The sequence below is a fragment of the Ictalurus punctatus genome, chromosome 20 (genome assembly GCF_001660625.3).
Source record: "Ictalurus punctatus breed USDA103 chromosome 20, Coco_2.0, whole genome shotgun sequence".
NCBI classification, from domain to species: Eukaryota; Metazoa; Chordata; class Actinopteri; order Siluriformes; family Ictaluridae; genus Ictalurus; species Ictalurus punctatus.
Window position 1 is genome coordinate 5,055,676 of NC_030435.2, and position 23,263 is coordinate 5,078,938.

At 36.9% G+C, this 23,263-nt stretch overlaps 3 protein-coding genes across 6 annotated transcripts in view; 1 reads left to right on the top strand and 2 right to left on the bottom strand.

The window, feature by feature from the left end:
• The window catches only part of si:dkeyp-97b10.3 (NACHT, LRR and PYD domains-containing protein 1b allele 3), a 35,057-nt gene extending 26,601 nt beyond the window's left edge, over positions 1 to 8,456 (top strand). For both annotated transcript variants that reach the window (XM_017495620.3, XM_053673639.1), the window contains one exon: positions 4,364 to 8,456. In XM_017495620.3, coding sequence (XP_017351109.1) covers positions 4,364 to 4,392 — 29 coding nt within the window. In that variant the 3' untranslated portion in view covers positions 4,393 to 8,456. The remainder of the gene's footprint in view (positions 1 to 4,363) is intronic.
• il12a (interleukin 12a) lies at positions 7,739 to 11,620 on the bottom strand. Its single transcript, XM_017495124.3, has 5 exons — positions 10,666 to 11,620; positions 10,453 to 10,494; positions 10,085 to 10,231; positions 9,162 to 9,200; positions 7,739 to 9,051 (listed from the first exon to the last, which is right to left on the bottom strand). Exons 1-5 carry the CDS (start codon positions 10,810 to 10,812, stop codon positions 8,923 to 8,925), a joined length of 504 nt encoding a protein of 167 aa, XP_017350613.2. The 5' UTR covers positions 10,813 to 11,620; the 3' UTR covers positions 7,739 to 8,922.
• Positions 11,621 to 22,539: 10,919 nt separating this feature from the next.
• schip1 (schwannomin interacting protein 1) overlaps positions 22,540 to 23,263 on the bottom strand; it is a 358,752-nt gene continuing 358,028 nt past the window's right edge. For all 3 annotated transcript variants that reach the window (XM_017495932.3, XM_053673555.1, XM_053673556.1), the window contains one exon: positions 22,540 to 23,260. In XM_017495932.3, coding sequence (XP_017351421.1) covers positions 23,209 to 23,260 — 52 coding nt within the window. In that variant the 3' untranslated portion in view covers positions 22,540 to 23,208. The remainder of the gene's footprint in view (positions 23,261 to 23,263) is intronic.

Here is a 23,263-nt window from a genome sequence, read left to right on the forward strand (position 1 = left end):
CCTTAAATCTAGTGTCTAGTCTGTTTGGTGTAAAGTCCGAGTCATATGCATGCCATTTTAGAGGAACAATCTCTCTCTAATTTATAGTCACTTATAATAATTTCCATCCATTAAGAGTACACTTAACCCATGGGTTGTCAATAGTATTAATGTGACCTTGTAAGTTGCTAACAGCTAGGATCGCTTGTATAGGAGTAATGGATGGTTTCTCCTCAATGTTTTTCCATTGAGCCTCATAGGATGGGTTACACCAACATATCATAGCTCTCATTTGAGCTGCGAAGTCATCATCTGTAAGAGAAGGTAGGCCCCATCCTCCCTTTTCTTTAGGTAACTGCAAGGTTTTGAAACAAACCCTAGGTTTTTTGCCTTGCCATATATATCCTGACAATTTTTCCCATTCACTGAATTGGTTTTGGTTAACCACTATCGGTAAGATCTGGAATACGTAAAATAATCTAGGTATGACGCTTATTTTAATAGATTCAATCCTTGAACTAAAACTAAAGAAAGGAATTCAATTCCATCTTCTATCTTCCTTAATGTTTTTAAGTATAGGCGAGTAGTTGGAGTCAGATAATTTTGCAAGATCCTTTGGCATATTAATGTCTAGATATTTGAAAGATTCCGTTTGCCATGTCAAGGGGTGTCTACTTTGAATTTCTCCTGGCACACTAGTTATATGAAAATAACTGGGTTTCACCGATATTAATATTGTGTCCTGATAATTGCCCATATAATTCAAATAATTGCATCAATTTAGGTAAGGAATGTGTTGGTTGTACTAAATATATCAAAATATCATCTGCATAACAAGCCAGTTTATGTTCTGTCCCTTCAATATTAATTCCCCTGGTGTCTTCATTTTGTCTCATATATCTGTGCCAGTGGAAAAGTAACGGTGCCCATGCACAACCCTGTCTCAGCACCTTTCTAGGGTGAAACTATTTGATAAATATCCATTGATTTTAATCCTAGCAATGGGGTTGTCATAAAGTGACTGTATGGTTTTTATAATTGTATTGTGTAAAACAAATTTGTGTAGAACTCTACAAAGAAAAGTCCAATTAACTGAGTCAAATACTTTTTCAGCATCCACACGCCACTATTGCTTCAATTGTAGTTTTTTGGATGTGATTCATGATATGTCTTTCTTCTATTATCTTGTGTTTGTCACCCTTGTATAAAACCTGTCTGATCATTATGTATTAGCATGGGTAGGAATTCTTCTAATCGTTCGGCCATGAAAGAAGTCTATAATCCACATTAAGAACTGATATTGGCCTATAAGACCCACAGTCCATTGCCTTCTTTTGGTATAGCTGAGATTATCGCCTTCCAGCTAGGTGGTGTTTGTGCTTTTTTCAATACCCAGTTGCACATCGGAAGCATGACCAGAATCAGTTTGTTTTTAAATTCCTTATACCGCTCTGCTGTGAAGCCATCTGAACCCATCTGAACCCGGTGATTTGCTTAACTCGTGTATTAATTGCGTTTTTTAATTCAGCTTCAGTTATATCAGCGGTCATCCTTCTATTTTGTTCTTCGTTTAGGGTGGGTAACTCTAGAGAACCCAAGTAAGTGTCATTTTGGGTTACACTTCCCCCTGGGACTCCAGAGTATAAAGTTTGAATTTTTTTTTTTTTCTTCTTCAAAAGCTTCCTGAATTTCACGTTTATTTTTATCACTTTCGTTCTCAGGTCCCTAATCCTGTGAATTGTATTTACTACCCTTTCCTTTCTCAATTTCCACCTTCATAATACCTCTGTTTTAGGAACATTAGATTCCTCTTAACTTCCTGTGTAGCCAAATGATTGATCTTGTCTCTAATTTTCTTAATTTTGTCTTGTGTGTCCTGTGCTAAAGTCAGTTTGTGTCTGTTTTCTAATTCCTTCAGCTTTATGTAGTTCCTCTAATGTTTTACTTCTCTTTTTTTTTTTTGTTGTATGAGGATGTTGCTATGATTTTCCCACTTAAGACAGCCTTTAAAGTATCCCATAGGATAGGAGGCGAAACCTCATCATTATCATGAAACTCTAAGTAAAGATTCATTTCTTTTTTCATTTTTTCCTTAAAACAGGGGTTACTGAGTAGGCTTAAATTTCACTTCCATGTGTTATTCTTTGGTTGTAGGTTAAGTATATAGGTGCATGGTTACTTATATCTATTGTCCTGAGTGTATTTTATCTTTATCTTTTCCAAATGTTTTGATATAATCTATTCTTGTATATAGAGAATGAGGGGCAGAGTAATGAGTTTAGTCCCTTCTATTAGGGAAGAAGTCTCTCCATATATCTATTAAACCAACATCTTCAAAAAGTGTATTCAATTTCTTATATAGGGACTTCTTTTCATAGTTTTTTCTACTAGATGAGTGTAATTTTGGCTTTAAATTGTATGTTTAGATCTCCCCCACATGACACTAGAGATTTTCTGAAAGAAGCTGGTATCACTTCCTGGGGGTGGGTATATATTTAACAGAGTAACAGAATTCTCGTATATTTTACCCTTTACTAGAATATATCTGCCCTCCTTATCTTCCATCTCAGATATTTTTTTTCCAAATTTTGTTTGTTTGAGATAAGAATAGCGACTCCTCTCCTATGTCCTGATTTATATGGTGAAAAAAGCACACTGGTGAAGCCCATATCCTTCAGTTTTCTATGCTCCGTCTCATTTAAATGGGTTTCCTGTGGGTATACTACATGGGCTCGTTCTTTCTCCATTTTGGATAAAATCTTCCTGCGTTTAATCAGATTCGACAGTCTGTTAACATTAAAGGAAGTTAGCTTTACTTTGTCTTTAACCATATGTATTTATAAATCATATATTTATGAACTTAACTAAACCAAGCTTAACCGATCGACTCCATGAACCGACAAAGAAACACAAATTAAATGATAAAAACAAAAGCTTCGATTCCAGGGTTGACGTCTCTAATAGATGGCCCTGAACTAAGCTAGAGGGAACGTCTAGCTGTGGGTGAGAACCTCCCTTGCTTGTGGGTTGAGGGCCCCCATTGCAGTATCCAGAAAAATAAGTGGAGAAGTCAGTGTGCATTTCACAGTAGGGACTTCCCCGTGTATTCCTCCTATCTATCAGTCTATCCTCATTTAAATAGGGAAGGGGGGTGTATGCAAAAGCAACATGTATTTCTTGAGATGAATATAGCACCATCTGTCGGAGTTCCGTTTAACTCCCCAGATATTCAGAGTTAGTCAGAACTAACAACTAAAGTTCTTCCGGAGGAGATGTGGGCTGTCTTCTTAAACCTCGCAGTCTCTCCCTAATGCTGTTCTCGCTCTCTTCTCCCGTCCCCTGTTGTCTCGGTCCTCTCATCGTTTCTCAGGTCATGCGGGATAGCTGTTCAGCCAGATTCAGCCTTGGCGTGATTACACTGACTGGCAGTCCTCTGTCCTTCATGTCCGCAGTCGCCTCCCTCACCGACTTGTACAGTCGCGTCCCGTCCTCATAGAACACTCGTAGTTTAGCAGGGAACGGGGTCTGGTAGCAGATCTGTGTCTGTTTAAACACTCGCTTTGCTTCAGAACACTCCTTCCGCTTCTGCAGGATTGCCGGAAGGTAGTCTTGGTCGAAGTATATTGGTTTGTCAGTAAAAAAACGCCCTCTTCTTTCCCTAGGCTTGGTGCAGAATCTCTTTTTTACCTCGATAAAAAACGGAATTTGATTATTATTGACCGGGGCTTGTCTTCCTTGTCAGCAGGTTTCGGGGCAAGCGCTCGATGTGCTCTCTCAATGCCAAGCTTTTTTCATCTTGCTTAATGTCTGTTCCACGTTTTGAACGTGATCTTCCACCTTTTCGATTCGCGTCCCTGCCACCGCTATCTTTTGATCAACATTGGTGAGCTCGGAGATAATCTCAGTTAGTTGTTTCGTGTCCCTGCTAAAGTCCCTTATCTCCTCTAAAACCTTTGTCAAACTTGCCATCTCACTCTGCTGAGGGCTAACATTAGCCTCGTCATCTTGTATCTTAGCGAAGGAGGGCAGTGCTCTATACTTTGTTCGTTCACGGTTTCTTCAATGGTGCATTTTTTGTTTCCTTCTACTCATTCTCCGCCCACTTTTCAGACGTGTACTACCTAAAAAAATTTTGTATTTGATGGTTTAATGGTGCAAACTAAGTGGGGGTTTTTTCGGAGGAGCCACTCTGGTTGGTTACGTCACCAGAACCCTGCCAGTTGGTATTTTCACAAAGCATAGTTATTATTATTATTATTATTGTCATTCCTTCAAACATACACGAGGTTACAATGTGTAGGTGTAGAGATATGGGAAATGATGCCCTATGCACATTTTCTTTATGTATGTGAGTACTATACTGTTTTTGTCTCTCTTCTTTCAGATATGCGACGCAGTGACTCCCCTAAATAAGTCCAGAACTTGTTCTTGGGTGGATGCATTTCTGGACTTTGTAGATCTCAGCCCTGCATTCTGGAGCCATCAGCTTTAAGACTGTGTATCCCTCAGGGTCTGTCCAATTTCAGAATTATTCCTCTTTTTTGGTGGGGAGTAATCCAAAAAAATTCCTAGATTCATTTTGACAGCTATTTGTGGAAAGCTATTTGGTGTGTATGAATGGGAAAATGCAGGCCAGAAACATTCATTCTTTTATGAAGCACAGATGAAGGATAGTACACAATAATAATAATAATATGGTGCTTCACATACACCATGGGAGCTGTGCTCTGTAACTACTTGAGTGTATAGGTTCTATATCCCTGTGTACTGTCTACTTTTTGTTCAGTTTTATTTTTTTACACATTTCAGTTTTTTATCATGTTATCTTTGTGGCATTATATAAACCACTCCAGATATTGTGTTGACTCAGAGGAACGCTTGATCATGTTTACCCATTAAGCTTTTGGAGCATTTGGACCAATTTTTTGTTCACTGTTGATAACATTTAGTGTGTTTTTTTTTTGGTTTTGTTTTTATTTTTAGTTGTGGTAGCAAAAAGAGTACTGGTAGCTTATGGAAAATTTAGTAACACTTTCTATGAAGGCTATATGGCATTACACGAATCGTTATAATTATTATTTATGACATAAGGGCAAAGGTTAAAACACAGTATGTTAGTAATATTATTACTTAGGGCACATTATATCACTGTTATGTCTGTTACTCATAATGCAAACTTGGGCACTGATATAATGTGTTATGAACTTATAATGCATAATGTAAACAATTCATAATGCATAATAAAGACAGCTATAAAGTGTGATGCATTTTCATAAACAAGTATAGAAATATGTATACTGCCTTATGAATGCATTATAACCGTCATGAAAAGTGTTTTATCCTTCAAATACCGCAGCAATCCTTTGGAACATCCTTGTTTGCTTCTCTTCGTTTTGGCTAAGATCAAGTGTAGTACAACCCAAATTGGGTTATTTTTAGCCCAAAGGCTGGGTAAATATAGGACAGAACACTATTTGGGCTAAACTAAACCATCAATCATGGTCAAAAAACAGGCTAAAGGTCAGGCGATCGACAAGCAAGGTAGACAGGACAAAGGCAGAATATGAAAATTGAGAAACTGGGAACAATAAGATCAAAGAACCGGAAACGAGAACACAGAACAAAGGCTCGGTAGCGCACTGGCGACAAAACACGGAAACAATACTTCGCCCAGAAAGACACACGAAGACACACAGGGTTTTAATTATATAGCGAAATCAAAGGGCATAACACAAAACAGCTGAGACATTAAGAAAGAACCAGTAACATAACGGGGGCGGAGACAGGACAGAAACCATAACAAACACACTTGTCAAAAGTGAACAGTCAATGAAAACCCGGAAGCGTGCGCTTTCACGCTTCAGGTAGTCCATGCGTGCCGAGGGGATTTCTTCGGAGGGAAAATCCTTGACAATAACATTATGAATGTTTTCGTAATCATTGATATGACCTTCAGAGAAAGTTTTACTGAATTTTTTTCTTTTCTATTTTTCAGTCATTTCTGTGTACTGTAAATAGTATCTGTGTATTTTTTTTTTTTTTTTTTTTTTTAGGTCTGTGTATAAATTCACTAGTTGTATATTTTCATTCTTTCTTTTTTTTCTAATATGTAAAATAGATTCCATAGAGTGGTTACTGCTGTGCAGTCTGATGCCATCTGATCTCAGATGAAGAGAATCGCAGATCAGATTTCATCACAGGGGTTAAAATGTATGTCTCTATGTATGTCTCTATATTAGGGCTCATCATTCATCCATTCGTTCATTCATATTAAGTAAGTGCTTTATCCCGTTCAGGATCGTAGTGAATGCGGAGACTTTATCAGGAACTCTGGGTGTGAAGCGGGAATACGGAACAAACGAGGTGCCAGTTCATCGCAGGGCATCACGTGCACATTTACACATGCACTTACACCCAGGAGCAATTTAACAAAGCCAGTCTACCTACTGGCATGTTTTTGGGAGGTGGGAGGAAACCAGAGAACTCTGAGAAACCCAAACAGACACGGGGAGAAAATGTGAAACTGCCCGCAGACAGCAAGCCGATCTCAGGATCGGACAAAGACTTTTAAAAACATGTTCTTTTTTTTCTCAAACTCGGTCACAATACCAAGAACTATGGTCTCAGTGTACAGTCATTCACAGTACTTGCATGTCTAATTGTGGCTGCTTCTGTATTCTTCACTACAGATTTTAGCAAATAGCACTGGCTGCATTTTTGTTCAACCTAAAAATTAGTTTGTCATCTAGGCATTGTTGGGACTGAGAATATTAATTAATTAATGCTGGTGTGGATTAGATTCTGATACAGAATGCCATTTTGAACACAGTCCATGGCTTAGCACTGTACTACAGACATGTAATTCCCCGCAAATTTAAGACAAATACCAAAGTGTAGTTAAGTAAAAATCGTAAAAATCATAGGGTCTGTTCTGGGTGTTTGGATGCGGTTATCGGAAAATGATGAATGACGGGCTGGTGTGAGCTACTCTTAAAACCCTGAAGTCGATAATTTTCCTACAACAGCATGTCCCAAAGTGTTTTATTCTTCAATCCTTTGGGACGTCTACAAAAGAAGTTAGTTCGCTTCTCTGCCTTTTAGCAGATCAAGTGTAGTACAGTATATGTTCTTATCAGGGCAGTGGTAGGTCAAATGTCATCTTATCAAGTGTAAATATCTTGAACATAGTCTAATTTATCTACACTCTACAAACACTGGGTTAAAAACAACCCAAATTGGGTTATGTTTTACCACTCACCCAGCAGGTGGGTTATACAAAACTACCCAAAAACTACCCAAGAGCCATTAAATGGCCCAAAAGGCTCAACCCAGCGTTTGGCTCGAAAAAATAACCCAGCATTTTTTAAAGTGTAGTATTTCTTATTATAAGATTACAATAAGCCAAATATAAGATCATTAAACATGTTTCTAGACATTATTTCAAGCTTGTAGTTTTCTTCTATTGGCAGATCATTTTGCTTCTTTCTAGAAATAAATACTTAAAATGAGCAAAATGATCTGCCAGTAGAACACGACTATTTCAAGCTTGAAATGAGCATAAATGGCTTGAAAAAGGATTAATGATCTTATATTTGTTGTATTGTGATCTTATAATAAGAAATATTAGATTGATTTGACTATATTCAAGGTATTTTCACTTGCTAAGATGCTATTTTGAGTAGTGTGGACTACTGATCATGAGTTAAAATCCCAGCACTGCCAAGCCACCACTGCTGGGCCCTTGAGCAAGACCCTTAACCCTCAACTGCTTAGTTGTATAAATGCAAGTCACCCTGGATAAGGGCGTCTGCCAAATGTCATAAATGTAAATGTAGTACGTTATAACCGGACAAAGCAGAAAGCCTTCCATCCTTCCATAAATACTTAAGTTAAATACCTTAAATTACAGCTTTAATCCTGACTGTTACACTGACACTGGAGACTTCCTTGCAAAAAAAAAATAAATAAAAAAAGCTAAAAAATATGTAAATCTTCAGAACTTAGCTCTTTTTTAGTTCCCTGGTAGGCTGATTAGTGGTTAGCAAGCTAGCAGTCTACATAAGTCCTTTGACTGTTTAATATTTTAAGACCATAGAATGATAAGGTTCTATCTGACAATACTGTGATTTTAAGATCTTGAGCCATAAAGTACTTGAACCTTTTAGAAGTTTTGAACGTCCATAAGGTTAATGTAGATAGCTCTCTCTCTCTCTCTCTCTCTCTCTCTCTCTCTCTCTCTCTCTCTCTCGATTTTTATGCTTTTAATTAATAATTTGCTTTAAAGCTTATGTGCAAACATATAACTCATAAAAATGACGTTTGGCCAAAAAAAAAAGTCAGACACAACCTTAAAATTCCAAAGTCTGTAAAATACAGTTTCTCATCTTTCATTAGCTTCTGAAGTTTTTCATTGAGATATTGCTGTAACTACAATAAAACACAAATGACTGAATAAACATGTGACTGTTCAAACAGGAGTAGTTCTGCTACTTTTGTGTACTTAAATGTGCTTTGTGATTATTTTTTTTGTGAAATGATTATTTGTATTTTATGCTTAGCTGTACACACACACACACACACACACACACATAAAGCTTGCAGAGGTCAAATTATTTCAAAATTCTTTAATATAAATAGGTAATAAATAAAATGGTACTGTATGCACCAATACAAATAAATAGTTTTTTGTTTTAATTAAAATAAATATAAATAAGTTACTGGACAAACAACCATATAAAAACACCACAAGGTCTCAATTGACAACCATGGAGATGTAGCTAGCTTATACATTCTTATCACAGAGATGAAATAAATAAAGGTTGTGGAGATTTTGCAAAGTAGTAGTGCGGAGTTTTACACAGTCCATGTTAAATAAATAATAAAACAGTTGGGATTGAGATTTTAAAAGGTGATGATGATGATGATTGTAGTGGAAGTGCAGAATCATTTCTGATACTCCCCTGCGCAGATGTATCCGAGCGCTCGGTTGATGGTGATGGTGCGCACTTGGAAGCCCTTCAGCTGTTTGCACAGGTCCTTACGGTCTTCGAAGGAGTTAGTGGACTTCCACTTCTAAGATTTACAAAGTGGAATGAATTAGTTAAAGATTTAAAAGATTTGAAAAAGTTAAAGATTATGTGTAATGTGTAAATGATAAAGAAGTGAGAAAAAAAAAAACTTACATCATTTGAAGACTCTGGATTGGGCAGCAGTTTGCAGCTCTGGTGTGGAAAAACATTATAGATGACTAAAAAACTATAGATAGATAGATTGATAGCCTTGAATAAGTATTTACCCCTTAAACTTTTCCAGATTTTGTTCTTGTAAAACCTTCTCTGTGATCTCTAACAAACTCTTTCCATCCATCCATCCATCCTTTTTGTGTACCGCTTATCCTACACAGGGTCATGGGGGAGCCTGGAGCCTATCCCAGGGAACTCTGGGTACAAGATGGGGGACCCCATGGGCCAGACGCCGACCCATTGCAGGGCACAATCGCACACACATTCACACATTACGGACGATTTGGAAATGCCAATCGGTCTGCAATGCATGTCTTTGGACTGTGGGAGGAAAATGGACTAGCTGGAGGAAACCCCCGAAGCACAGGGAGAACATGCACATATGCAGGGCAGAGGCAGGATTCGAACAACCAACCCTAGGCCTATAATCCTAATTATATCCAATTCAGTTCCAGGTTGTAACACTACAAAATGTGGAAAAGCTCAAGGAGCGTGAATATTTATACAAAGCACTTTCGATAGATAGACGCCTGTTTCAACATCCAACAGTACTTGAATTATTAAGATGCTAAATTAGCCATCAGCTTGCAACGTTATAATAATTCACATAACTTCATTTGTATGTATTTAACCAAAATCCAACCGTAGTTCCCTTATTTGTTTAAATGTGTATCAATTTTTTTGGCTCAGTAAATGGCAAATATCAAAACAAATTAATAAATCATTTCTAGCGTCCTCTTGTATATTTCACTTGAATTGCAAACTGCTAAAACTTTGATAAGCTTTTATCATATAATAAGCATATAGATCATGATTCCTCAAAGGTCTTATTGTGTAAGCGATGATCTGCACACTTGTCTTACCTCCCTAAGATTATGTATCGATTCTGTAATGGACTTGAGCTCCTTCACAGACTCCGAGTTCGCCTTCTCATCCAGAGTATTCATATATTCGGCGAGCATGGATCCATGATAGTCCAGATCATTAGCGATGTTTTGCAAGCATTGAGTCTGAAAACAGACAAGAGAGTGAGATGACATCTATAAACTGCCTAGATATTCACATTTAAATTGATTTATTTTTGTCAGAGATGATTTTCAGATGCAGCAAACAATTTAGATGAATCTAAGAAAAATCTGCAATTTGCAATGGAATCAATTTTTTTTTTTTATCCTACCATGAAGAAAAGAAATAATATTAGTATTATGCATGCTCTCGGTTTGACTCTTACCTCATCGAATGGAGAAGATGTTTGATCAGAGCATTTCATGTCCTGTAAGACGCACATGTACACACTGGGATTAATCAAACTAAAATAAAAACATTAAAGAAGCATAACATTGCAGAAGAAGAAGAAGAAGGAAAACACAAGAAGAAGAAGAAGCAAACTTAAAATCAGATCACTTAAACCTGTACTTATCAGGCTGTCTACAGGTGTTCCTACCTGACTGGGCTGACACACACTCGCTGTCTGTGTGTTTGGGTTCACCACCACTTCCAGGTCCGTGCAATTAAATCCATGAAACAGTATATTGGATCTCATCTTTTCTGGCTGTGTCAGATTACACAAAATTATATTAACAACCAGCATGAATTTGTTTTAACCTTAAAACATAGTACTTTACTTTATTACTTTATACTTTGACTACTTAAAGGAAAAATCCACTCTGAATGACATGCAGTGAGATTCAGCCCTCGCTTCATCTCTACATACAGAGAGCGATGCAGCAGCGCTTTAGTCCATGCCATTGTGCTCGTCATCTGATAAACTGCTGATAAGCCAAGCTGTCTCTCCCGTGATGTCTTCAAGCTGCACTTGTCTCCACTACTTGTACATTTTATTTTAATGACATTGAAACTTGCTAGAAAATGGAGACTGAGAATTTTGGAATTTTATTATAGGAGCTAAGAGCAAAACTTGACCCATATCCCTTATGTTTGGGATCCTTTCTTCTTTTTTCTCCTATTAAACACCATTCTAAAGTCTATCTTCCAGGAACTTCCAGGAACGAACAGAATTAATGAGCACATCCCAAATATTTTATTATGAACATATGTGTTTCAGGGTAGCGCTTTCATTTCATTTATGTATTTATCACAGTTACATTACATTTCTGAAAAAAATAAATAAATAAACATGCCTTTAAAGCAGTATCACAGAATAGGTTTTTTTTGGTTCCTTATAGAACTTTGTGATTGACTTTAATAATCCCCCCCACAGATTTGTCAAAAATAATTTTTGGGGTCTGTTGTGGTGTATATTGTTAATTCAGTTCACTGTGCAACAAAAACAAATTGGTTAAAAGGCTACAATGTAAAAATTTCAGAGTATTTTGGTAGCTCTTTAGTCTACAAAAGTCGTATCTAGTGCATGGTTCCTCAGTCCTTCGCCGACAAGAAAACCCTCCACTTGCGTTCACCTGCCGTTAATATGACAGGGTTTATATGCGTCACGTGACGTACCAATACAAGTCACGTGACGCATATAAACCCTGTCATATTAACGGCAGGTGAAATCAAGCTGAATGACCTACTGTGATTGGCCAATGGCTCTAATTAGCATATAGCGCGTGAGAGACGCGCATCTAACGCACTTCCCAAATCATTCCAAACAGTAGCCTACTCTTACCTACTGTATGTGAGGCAGCAACTGGTGTGGCGTATTTATTTATTATTTTTTGTGATACACTATTTAGTGTGCTAGTGCGCAATTTGGGACGTTCACCACAGCTGTTTTAATGAGCGCGAGCATGAACTTTACACTCAAAACAAGAAGAAACGTAGCGTTAGCGTTTCTTTTTTCTTCCTTTCTTTCTGGAAACAACAAATAAACCCTACGTTATTTTATAAAAGGCCAAACTTTTAATAAACTCTTCATGGGGAAAGCTCTTTTTTGACCTCAACTACTTTCCCCAACTCATTATAGTCGGACGCTCACAGCTCATTTCTGTCAACACAGCGCTGAGGTTAGTAGACTGCCGTTAATATTAATTGATCTTGGGGTTTGGAATGATATATATTTATATTATATTATATTTTGATTGATTCATTTTCTATAACAGCAGCTCTGACAGGTCTGACCTAACTTGTTCAACCTTGTAAGGTAACGATAAACGGATAAATAATAAAAAAAACTAGACAATATTGTATGAAGTTAAGTAACATTATGTATTTAATAAACAAGCTAAAATATTGTTAGTGTTGGCAAACTGCTGTGATGTAAGAAGAATAAAACTCTTTGGGAAGTGTTCTCATCGGATATGCATATCCTTCTATAACAGCTTTGTTCCTTGCTTAATAAACGGTACGTGTAAGTTTATGAATTTTAATAGACGGTGGGCTGTCTCTGGGGCTTATTTAAATTATTTTGTGCCTAAGGATCACTTGATTTTATATATATATATATATATATATATATATATAATTTGACAAAGACTACTATAGACTAGCTGTTTTGCGTACACTGCTTAGGCTACTTAGGCCCACTGTACATACTTGATTACTTTATCGATTGCTTTGTTACTTACGTTATCGAGAACGCGCTTGAGAACGGTGAGCAGGTCTCTGGCGCGCGTCGTGCAGTGCGCGTGGTCGCTTAGGACGCTCGTCGTCGCGCGCACTGGAGTCGCCACGGCAGCGCGGTTCACGAGCGCAAAAATCAGCACATACAGAGCAGAGCCTAAATAAAGAAAATACAGATTCCTTATTAATACGGAGCAACGCGGAGGGAGAGAGAGGTACAGCCAAATGTTTGTAAATGGGCACACAGAAGTCCTCGGGGGTTCTCCTGATGACAGGTGCGCGTGCACGTGCGAGTGTAAATAAGACGCGCATCATGGTGGTTGTACAGCCTTTTATTATGTTTAGCTTTAGATATTAGACGTATAATTCTAATATAGGCTCCAGGTTTCCCTGTGACCCTGAAAAGGATTAAGCGGTATAGAAAATGGATGGATGTATTATTATTATTATTATTATTATTAAAAATATATGTAGGCATTTGTGGTTGTAACATCCTCAAAGTTGACCTTAAGTCTGGTTTAAACCTGTTCGGTCCAGTAGTAACGGATGGCTTTCGTACGAATACAAGTGTAAAATATATTTTATTACACTCTATATACCATATCCTAGAAAGAAAATGGACAGACAAAAATCATTTCCATGCTTAGGGGCTCTGCTGATTGCAGGCGCGCGCGCACGTGTGAATGTAAACAAGATAATTAAATATATATATATATATATATATATATATATATATATATATATATATATATATATATATATATATATATATATATTTCGTAAATATCTAATCTAATTTAAAACCTTTTATACCTTTTTACTCTGATCGGAATAATATGTAGCCTGTAATATGAATACGATTTCTTAAATAAATAGCCTAGATAGATTGATGGATAGATAAACAAGTAAATAAATAAAACGCACCTCAAACGAAAAAAAATCATTTCCCCCCCCTATAATTTCTAAATTTGTAATTGTGCGTAAAGAAGCTGCTGGGTGCAGAGTGTATCAGAGGTTACTCACCGTACATGATGTTCAGCAGTGTGAAGTTGGAGCAGTAGTAGGATATGGTGTGGAGCTGAGACGCTTCGCAGTAGTATGATGAAGTGAACTGTCCGCGGTGTTTTATAGCCATTTCAGAGTCCTTGGAGAGGCCGGGATTTCCCCCTCTCTTGCGTACAGTGGCTGAGACAGCGCGCAGCCGCCAGCGGGCACATGCGGCCAGACTGCGCGTGAAACTGGAATTAACCTCTGGAGCGCAGTTTCGCTCATCTTCTGAGACACCCATCGCGGAAGAACTCATGTCAACATGCTTGGCTCATGTTTGATTAATCTTTTGCTGTTTTTTTTTCTTTCGTTCGTATTATTAGTGATGACTTTAAGTCTTAAGTACTGATTTCACTGTCACACTGTAACATGAGCGCGAGCAACGCAACGACAAAAACACAAATAAATAGCTCGTTTGTAAGAAGTACCTGGCATATGAACCGCAAAGAGGTTAACTAACAGTCAATACTTTTCTCTAAATATTAAATATGTATTTAAATATGTATTAAATATTAAATATGTATTTAATATTTCTTACACGTAATATTTCGAGGTTTGCACGTGAAATGATGCGTCACGTGCATTTCATATGTAACTAGGCTAATAGTATTTATTTATTTATTTATTTTAAACTAACAGTTATAGGCAGAATCATTAAGCGGAATTCTTTAAAAAATAAAAAATTAATACAGCTTAAAATGTAGTCATTTTTGCATTAGTAATTATGAACTAATTAGTTAAACATTATATAATCGAATGAACCGAGTGCCAGACTGTACAATTACGGCATATTAATAAAGTAATCATTTTAATAAAACATTACCTAACAAAAGTAATGTGAATAGGTTATGAATCTTTTTATGTAAGTTATTTTTAATAAGAAAATGGTTTCTCAGTAATGATGATGATGATGATGATGATAATAATTAAAATTTTACCAGCAGCAGTTATTTACAATAATAGTAAATAGTAAACTACTGATAGACTGAATCTTAAACCAATGCAATAATAATATATTAAAATAGTATGTTTAAAATATCATATCATATGTACCATATTTAAAAAAAAAACTTTGCCATGTAAGCTTTTGGTCCTAACAATGGTATGATTGTAATCACACTGTCTAGAAAATCATATTCATGTTCATGTCACGTGGCCATAAACAAACATGCTAACAAACACAGCCTTGAGGACGATGATGTCAAAATTGTTAGCTAAAAACTGGATTTATATAAGTGCTCATCATCTTAAGAATGTTTTACTTTATACAGAAGCTTATTTGTCAGGATCATTTTGGCGCTATGGTCACTGATCATGTAGCAAATAATTATATTAAATATAATTAAGTTGGATTTCAGTGCTTTTATTCGATGTGTTTTGACTTTAGACACTATTATTTTTAAATAATCTCTTCATTTCTTCCCTTACTTTTGACCGAAATGGAATTTGTTTATTTAAAAGCACAAAACAATCACAGTCGGGATGATCTTAATTGTTGTCACAGTAATAATTGTTAGAATTATTCGCTACACCTTGCCACATTGCCGTCACTTATGTTTTAATTCATGAAGTGGTTTACACAGGATGTCTAAAAAATGTATTACTCAGTGCTTTTTGTACTACATGTAGTTTAATATAGTCGTTTAAGTAAGGAACAAAACAAGACTGGGCATGTTCTACAACAGGGTGGTGTGATGCAGTTATTTTTACCCCAACATCATGATTAATTACCAAAGAGTATGTCCTAAAGTGTTGTATTTACCAACAATTACAATTTATTAATGAACGAAATGTCACATTTTTCACCGTTTATGGTCTCGCTGAATGTTGTGGAACCAGCTGGACAAGTCAGTTTCTGTTCTCATTTTCATTATAGCAGTCTCTCCAGCTTCTCATTTTTTTTTTCTTCTCTTAAAATGAATTAAAAATAATAACATAAAAAAAAGAATCAGGAATTCTGCAATACTGGGGTATAAAAATTGTACAAATTCAATCTTGGCTGCTGAAATGGGATTTTGTAATTGACATTCATCTAGAGTTCCTGTTTATTTACATTTACAATGCTGGTTTATTGGGTACGAGAGAGTTATTCAGTGCTACTTTGCATGATTTTGACCTAAAGGCACCTTATTGATCAAACCGATCACCTGCAAAAAAAAATTGGCGATTTTATTGGCGTCTTGGTAATGAAGTTGTAAGAAAGTCGAAAACCGCTTCTCACCTTATTATATTACAATATTTATACGATTACAACTTTAAAATCATGACACTCTGCAGACACGCAGCATAACAATAACAATCTTCCTCTAATGTCTTATTATTTAAGGCAAGTGAAATCACAGCAAATGCTCTGCATCCAAATCTATTTCTTGTTCTTTGCATGTTTTTTCCCCACTGTACTTTCGAACAGGTTTTGCAACACAGGGAACTTTTAAGAACGATTAGCTCATACACGCACATAGTTGATTTTATCCAGGTGGGGGCTGAATAAGTTTGCTGAATAATTCTGAAAGTGACATTTCTTTTTGGAAGTTGTGCAACGGAATAGACAGGGAAATAAGGCAATCAAACCATCTCTGTGCAAAAGAATTCCAGGCTGAGGCTTCACATGACTGGGAATTTGAATAGAGTTTCAGATAATTAATACAGATTTTCTTCCATTGCCTAAGTGCAGATTGTTCAGCTAAACTCTGTTGTTAATTTAACACAGGAAAGCGCAGCAAGCTCGAACCCCCCCCAGGACTACCAGAGAACTGCGGTGGGACTCTGAAGTGTGAGACATCTCAAAGAAATACGTTATTGAGTGAAAACAAGGTACTTTTATTACACGTTAGTTGTAAAGGCTGGACACTTCCCTGATACTGAGACAATATGATTCAAGGCAGACCAACTCATTTTAGGATGTTCGTGCTCCTGTCACTTTCACCACTGTAAAGACCCTGAGCTCATCTCTTATTCCTTAACTGCTCGTAAATGTTGACATTCAATCAGAGAGTAATGGCAATTGGCCCAAATGTCAGTTTCAGATTGTACAGTTCATGGCTACATGCTTGTGGTTAGCGAAGTTCCTCAAATCCAGACATGACTCAGCTCACTAAACCACAATTAATTTTACTCTCTGCTCTTGAACAACTCGAGCACTTTATAAGTGTGACTAAGAGATAGAAGTCGTGTACTCGACTGCTAAGATTTTCACATGGCTAGGTAAATTGCTCACTGCGGTTCATAGGGTTAGAGATACCGAGAATCAAGAAGAGGGGAATTACTGTACAGAACTGTGACAGGCTTTATGCCAAAGATAGATCCAAAGAAGCACTCGATTAGGATCATGGAATTTCCAGTTTAGACTTTTCACTTGAATAATTGCATTATTAAAAAGAAAAATATTTGATATAACAGAATATTTTTCCACCAGGTAAATCCCGTTGTTGTATTTGTGCTTATGAGAAATGCACTAAATAAATAAATAACACTTATATAATTACTCCTTCTCCTCCTCCTACTATAACTCCTCCTTCTCCTGCTAGTCATCCTCCTCCTCTTTCTCCTCCTCCTCCCTCCTTTTCCTTCTCCTCATCATACTACTCATTCTTCTTTGTCTTCTCCTTTTTGTGCTCCTTCTTGTTCTTCTTCTTATGAATAGCAGTAATTATTATGATTATTATTTTATTTAGGCATCTATTATTATTATTATTATTATTATTAATAGACTACTACAATTATTTGTTGTAGTACTACTACTATTAATAATAATAATTTAAAGTAGTAATAGTAATAATAATGGTAATAATAATAAACTACTACTACTTTAACTAATTTAAAGTGGTAGTAATAATAATAATAATAATAATAATAATAATAGTATTATTATTACTACTACTATTATTATTATTATTATTATTATTATTATTATTAATACTATTATTATTACTATATTTTTATTTATTTATTTATTATTATCAATAATAATCCATCCATCCATATTCTGTACCATTTATCCATCGCGATCTGTCACTACGGAGAGGTGGAGACAGATGCAAATGCAGTTTAAGCAGTTTATTTAATAAAAGTCCAGCAAACATATCCAATACGTAAGGCATATTCAGGGTCAAGGCAGGCAAAAAGGGTCAGGCTATCAGCAAACAGGATATCGTAGAGTAACCAAAGTACAAAATCCAGGGAACAAAGTCAAAAACCAGAATAGCAATACGGGGGGAAGGCTTGGAAATGACTGAACACAAGTGAAACTGAGCAATTACTTCACAATGTGGCTGAAACAGAGTGAGGCTCATATAGGGGAACGGTAATGAACGTGAAATTGAGAACAGGTGCAGAGAGTCATGTGGTGTGGTCAGGTGAGGTGCAGTGGCTGATGGAAAATGTAGTCTCTAGTCCCTTTTCTGGAATTTCCATGACAGAACACCATAACCGTCCTGTCCACCCCCGAAGTGCATAATACGTTTAGGAGGGGGCCCTAGACACCCAGACCAGATGTTATTAAGGATTTTCAAGTTCACTCGATTGTCATCGGGAGGCCAGGAATGGGACGCTTGATGTGTTCTACAGAGTACAGATGTGGGGAAGTCTCTTCTGTACCACACAGAGATGACACGATATCTCTGGTCTGACTTGGTCGTGGAGCAGTGGCTATCACGCAGCCAGTTGGGGGAAAGGAGCTCAAGGCGGAGCCAGCCCAAGGGCTAAGGGCTATTGACGTTAACCACAGAGATAGAGGGGGGGAGCGACGCTCTCTGTAAGGCCAGGGGGGGGAGCGAAGTTCTCCACGAGGCTAGAGGGGGGAGTGATGCTCTCTGCGAAGCATGAGGGGAGCGCGATGTCCTCTGTGGAGCAGGAAGGGGGAGCGACAAATGGAGTGACGTCTTCAGCAGAACAGGAGGGAATGCAAACATGCTAACCACTAAGCCACTGTGCCCCCTCAATAATAATAATAATAATAAAAATAATAACAATGATAATGATAATACTAATTTCTGTCAAACCAATTCATTAATAGTAGAAATATTTTTCTTATGAACAAATTCAACAAAAGTTCGTTTTAAAGATTAATTAAAGTTGAATTAATTCAAGGTAGTTTAGAATCAATAAACGTATTCTCAGACTTTTACAACAAGGTTATTTAAAGTTTCAGATTTGCTTCATGTTAAAAAAAAATGGTGTTGCTGGATTAAATGTAATCAAATGTGTATTTTTACATAATGTATTTATAATGTGTGGGCTAATAAAACATTTATTAGAGACAGAAGCATGCAAATAGTTTGATCACGGGGGGGGTAAGAATCACTGCACAGAGCATTGGTATTAAAATCACCAACTATTTATTTAAACATTGTCAAGGAAACCACTGGCGTTGACAAATGTCAGTACAGTGGAGGTCAGCTGAGGCAAAAAACACCAGTGCTGAAAAAGAAAAACCCCCCAAAGCAACTCCAAACATCAATAAAAGGCAGAACATGGAGACTGTTTACTGTTTAAGCAGTTTATCACATTCTCTATTTATATGTAGTAGTCTAAAACTGTATTATAGAAAGCAGTACTGAGATCCTGACTATTTCTGCCCTCCAAACCTGTCAGATCCATCCTGATGGACCCACTTCTGCTTAGAGTCTCGCTCTCCTGAAAATCACTCACTGTTGCTGAGGATGGCTCCGCACAGATAGCCTACAGTTCACCATGCGTTTACTGTGGAACTGTTACCTCACAGACACCGTCCATCACTGAACAGCTGATAACTTCAGTTTGATACAAGAAACTTAAAACTCTAATGATGCTCATACTCAAGTTCCTTTTAACACACTTGGCACTACTTGACTTTATAGTATACAGGTATAGAAGTGGAATGATTTATTATTGCACTGGTGTCACCCAGATGAGGATGGGTTCCCTTTTGCGTCTCGTTCCTCTCCATGTTTTATTTCCTTTCGTCACCTCGGGGGGTTTTTCCTTGCCACCGTTGCCTATGCTTTGCTCATTAGGGATAGATTTAAACAAATTTTTTAAAAAATTCGATTTCTGAAAAGCTGCCCGTGACAATGTCCGTTGAATAAAATAGATACATTTTGGCAATGTGCTTTCAGAACTGGATCATTTTGAGAGAAGAGTTTTCTCATTACTTTGATTTGTACAAGGACATTAATATAGATACAGCCTCAAACAAAATTCAGTCGAGAGGCACAATTAACTTATGCAATGGACTAATATCTAGTGCGATAAGAAATTGAGAATCAACAACACAAAGTCGTCCAGTTTGCAGTCTAGCAGCTCGTTTTGAACGGTTTTTAGACGTTTGTGTAAGTGTTTGTGGAAATATCATTAACCAGGTTTCAGCAAAATTGTTGGCCCAACTACATCACAAAACCACACAAAACACCTCAAGCTAGCCCAAAAATAATTTGGGAATACCTCTTTTTCAAGCACTGCATAGGCAAACAAGTATTTTGCACGTATTTCTGATATTTCTCTCCATAATCCCTGTTTCCCTCTCCCAATATATCTTACTTATCGTACAGAAATGGTTCTGTACATCATAGACCCAATGTCTGCATTTACCCTTTTTCTTGTATAAATTCATTACATTTAATTCCAATAATTTGCGATAAGAGGAGTATTTTTAAATGGCACAATCTGGCATCCCTGTCATTAACTGTCTTGTCTGCTGCTCCTCCCGTGGTGCAATGGTTCATAGAGTAAGCGTGGGGCAGAGGGGGATTCCTGCCCCAAGTCCTCTTTTAGCACTTGTTGCAGAGTTCTCATTTTTGTCCACTTGGTAGAAAGGCTTCACTTTTTTTTTTTTTTTTTTTTTTCTTTCTATTTTTTTTTTTTTTTGAATCGCTGGCCAGTTAAAAGAGAGAATTACTATTCCAGTGTAATTCAAAATATATGGAGCTTTTATTAAGATTATTATTTGCTGACTGGCTGCTATAAATGGTGGGGCTCTGCCTCATCTCTCCCTATTGACAAGCCACTAGTGGTTACTGTTAATTTGTTATTAAAAAAAATTTTTTTTATCAGTGTCATGTGAATTTTGGAGAAAGTGTACAAAGCATTACCTCATCTGTGAAATGTTGAAGCAGAGCCTGGATGAAAGTGTGCAGAAAAATGTCATGGACACATCAAAACAACCAAGTAACTTATCAGCAGAGAAAAGTGGAAAGTTTTGGACTTGCCAAGTCAATCTCCCAGTGCTTATTCATTGAAAAATGCACTAGTCTAGCTGAAAAACAGACTTTTAGAGCCTGTAAGGGGAACTGAAAATAAGCAATGCAAACGCATGGTAAGCAATCTGTACTACAGGGACGTGTTGATGACTGAAAGGACTCGCAAGCGCTCAGGGAAGCCAAATTCATCCTAAACAAAGGCATTTATATAAAATATTTTACTTTTTATCTCTGAACATGCTGTTCACATTCCCTCTAACTGACATCACTGACTAGTTTATATAGAAAATCATTTATTTGGGTGACTAAATGGACAAGATAATAATGATTATTGATTAAATTGAAGTATCCCTCAAATTATATAACCCAGAATTAGTGGCTATTCCATTAGTGTGTAAGAAATTAAGCATGTGTGGCATGCTGTTATAGGAAAATAATCAGCAATGGGTTGACGTGATGAGGCCTGACATGAAGTAGAGTTACTGTTTCCAACCAGAGGTTGATTATTGTCTTATAACAGCACATCCTGAAGCGTTTTTATTCCTCTTATACCACAACAGTTTGTCAAAATTTCAATGATTAGGCTATTTATTAAAGAATGACGTTATGCTTTATGTCCATTTATAGTTGCATTGTTGGATGACCAGGATAAAGTACTTACTGAAGATGAATGAATGAACGCATTGCACAGCACCACACAAGTTCCTAACACACTGAACGTGTTGTTTCTATTTTGACCGCTCGCTCCTACACACATGAAAGTAAAAGCCACTGTCCCAATGCACACCTCGAGTGCAGAGTCAGATGTATTCTTTCTATCTATCTATCTATCTAGTGAGAATACAAATGTTCAGTTAAACGGCTCACAACTATTCGTAAATGTGCTATATGCTACTTGAATAAGCACCAGCCTGAGGCTTACGTGAGAAATGTGTCATGTTTAACCTTAACCTCAGTTTGTGTCACAAATTGTGTACCATTTATTACTAATCGCTTAATAGTCAGAATTCATGTTTTCCTGCCAACAAAATTCAAAGAATTTCTAACACCTTAACATTTCTGCTCTTGACTATGACCCTATGCATGTGTGGGTGGGGAAAATATTAATCAATATCTCCATCACCACACAAAGCCAGCTTTAATCAAGCAAAAAGAGTGAGTCAGTTTCGCTCAGTTACCGGGGGGGGAGATCTATTTCTGGCCTTTAAGGTGCTCTGACCTCTCAGCATATTCCCGGGGGACAAATTTTTATGCGTACGCATTACATCGTCTTTAAAATGTACAACATCTGCCTAGAGCGCCACGTTCTCTCAGTGAACTTCACTGAATACCACGTGACTGACTGTGGCAGCTACTCCTAGAATATTAATAAGAGTGGACTCGATAAAACAATAGTTGTTTACATTCAGAACTATGCATTTGCTCTGATTTTAGCCCGAAGAACAAATATATGTGTGTATATATACTCGGACCACACACCGTGATATTTACATGCTCAGTAAATGTGGACATCACTGTATACAAATGTCGAAGTATCTGCAGATCTGGCTGGCAAAAGACATCAGGCCACAGTATATGAAACAAAGTTTTTATTTTTTTATTTTACATATTTGTACATAAACATTTCTTCCCTCAAATAAAGAATCTGAATACAGTAGGATGAAAATGATATTAACACACTTATTTAAAATGACTCGTGTCAGAGGATCAACATTCACAAAATGTTGAATACCGATCAGTGTGAACATATTACCAAAAAGCTACGACTCGACTACAAGGCAGGCATGTTTCCTTTTAGACGTTTAGCACCTTCAAATCAAAAGTTTCAGTTCAAAACTACCATTTGTGCAGAATAAAACAGGCCAGAATACTGTCCAACTTAAACATGTCAGCAGTTAATTTTTGTTTTCTTTATACAGTGAGGTCTTTTTAGCTTTTTAAGTCTGACTTTCTACTAATTTTCTTACTATATTGTTTATACTTATTTTTTATTTTATTTTTTTTGGTAATTTGACATATAATTTGCTGGCAAATGTAAAAAGTTAAAATTAAGGACTATTAAGAAGCAAGGCCAATCACTGCACAGAAAGCCGGGAACAGTATCTGAGACACACGAGTTTTTCTGCGGTCAGGAAGTGCTCCGTCATTTGTATTTGTACATCCACAGAAGCAAAAGAAAAGTGGCTCTTCTCTTTATCGAAGCCATGATGGTGGAAGGTTTTAGGTGATGACAGCAGGGCTTATTATTTGGAAAGCGTCTTCTCAGCCATGTGCTTTTGCTGGCTCTCAGCATGCCTG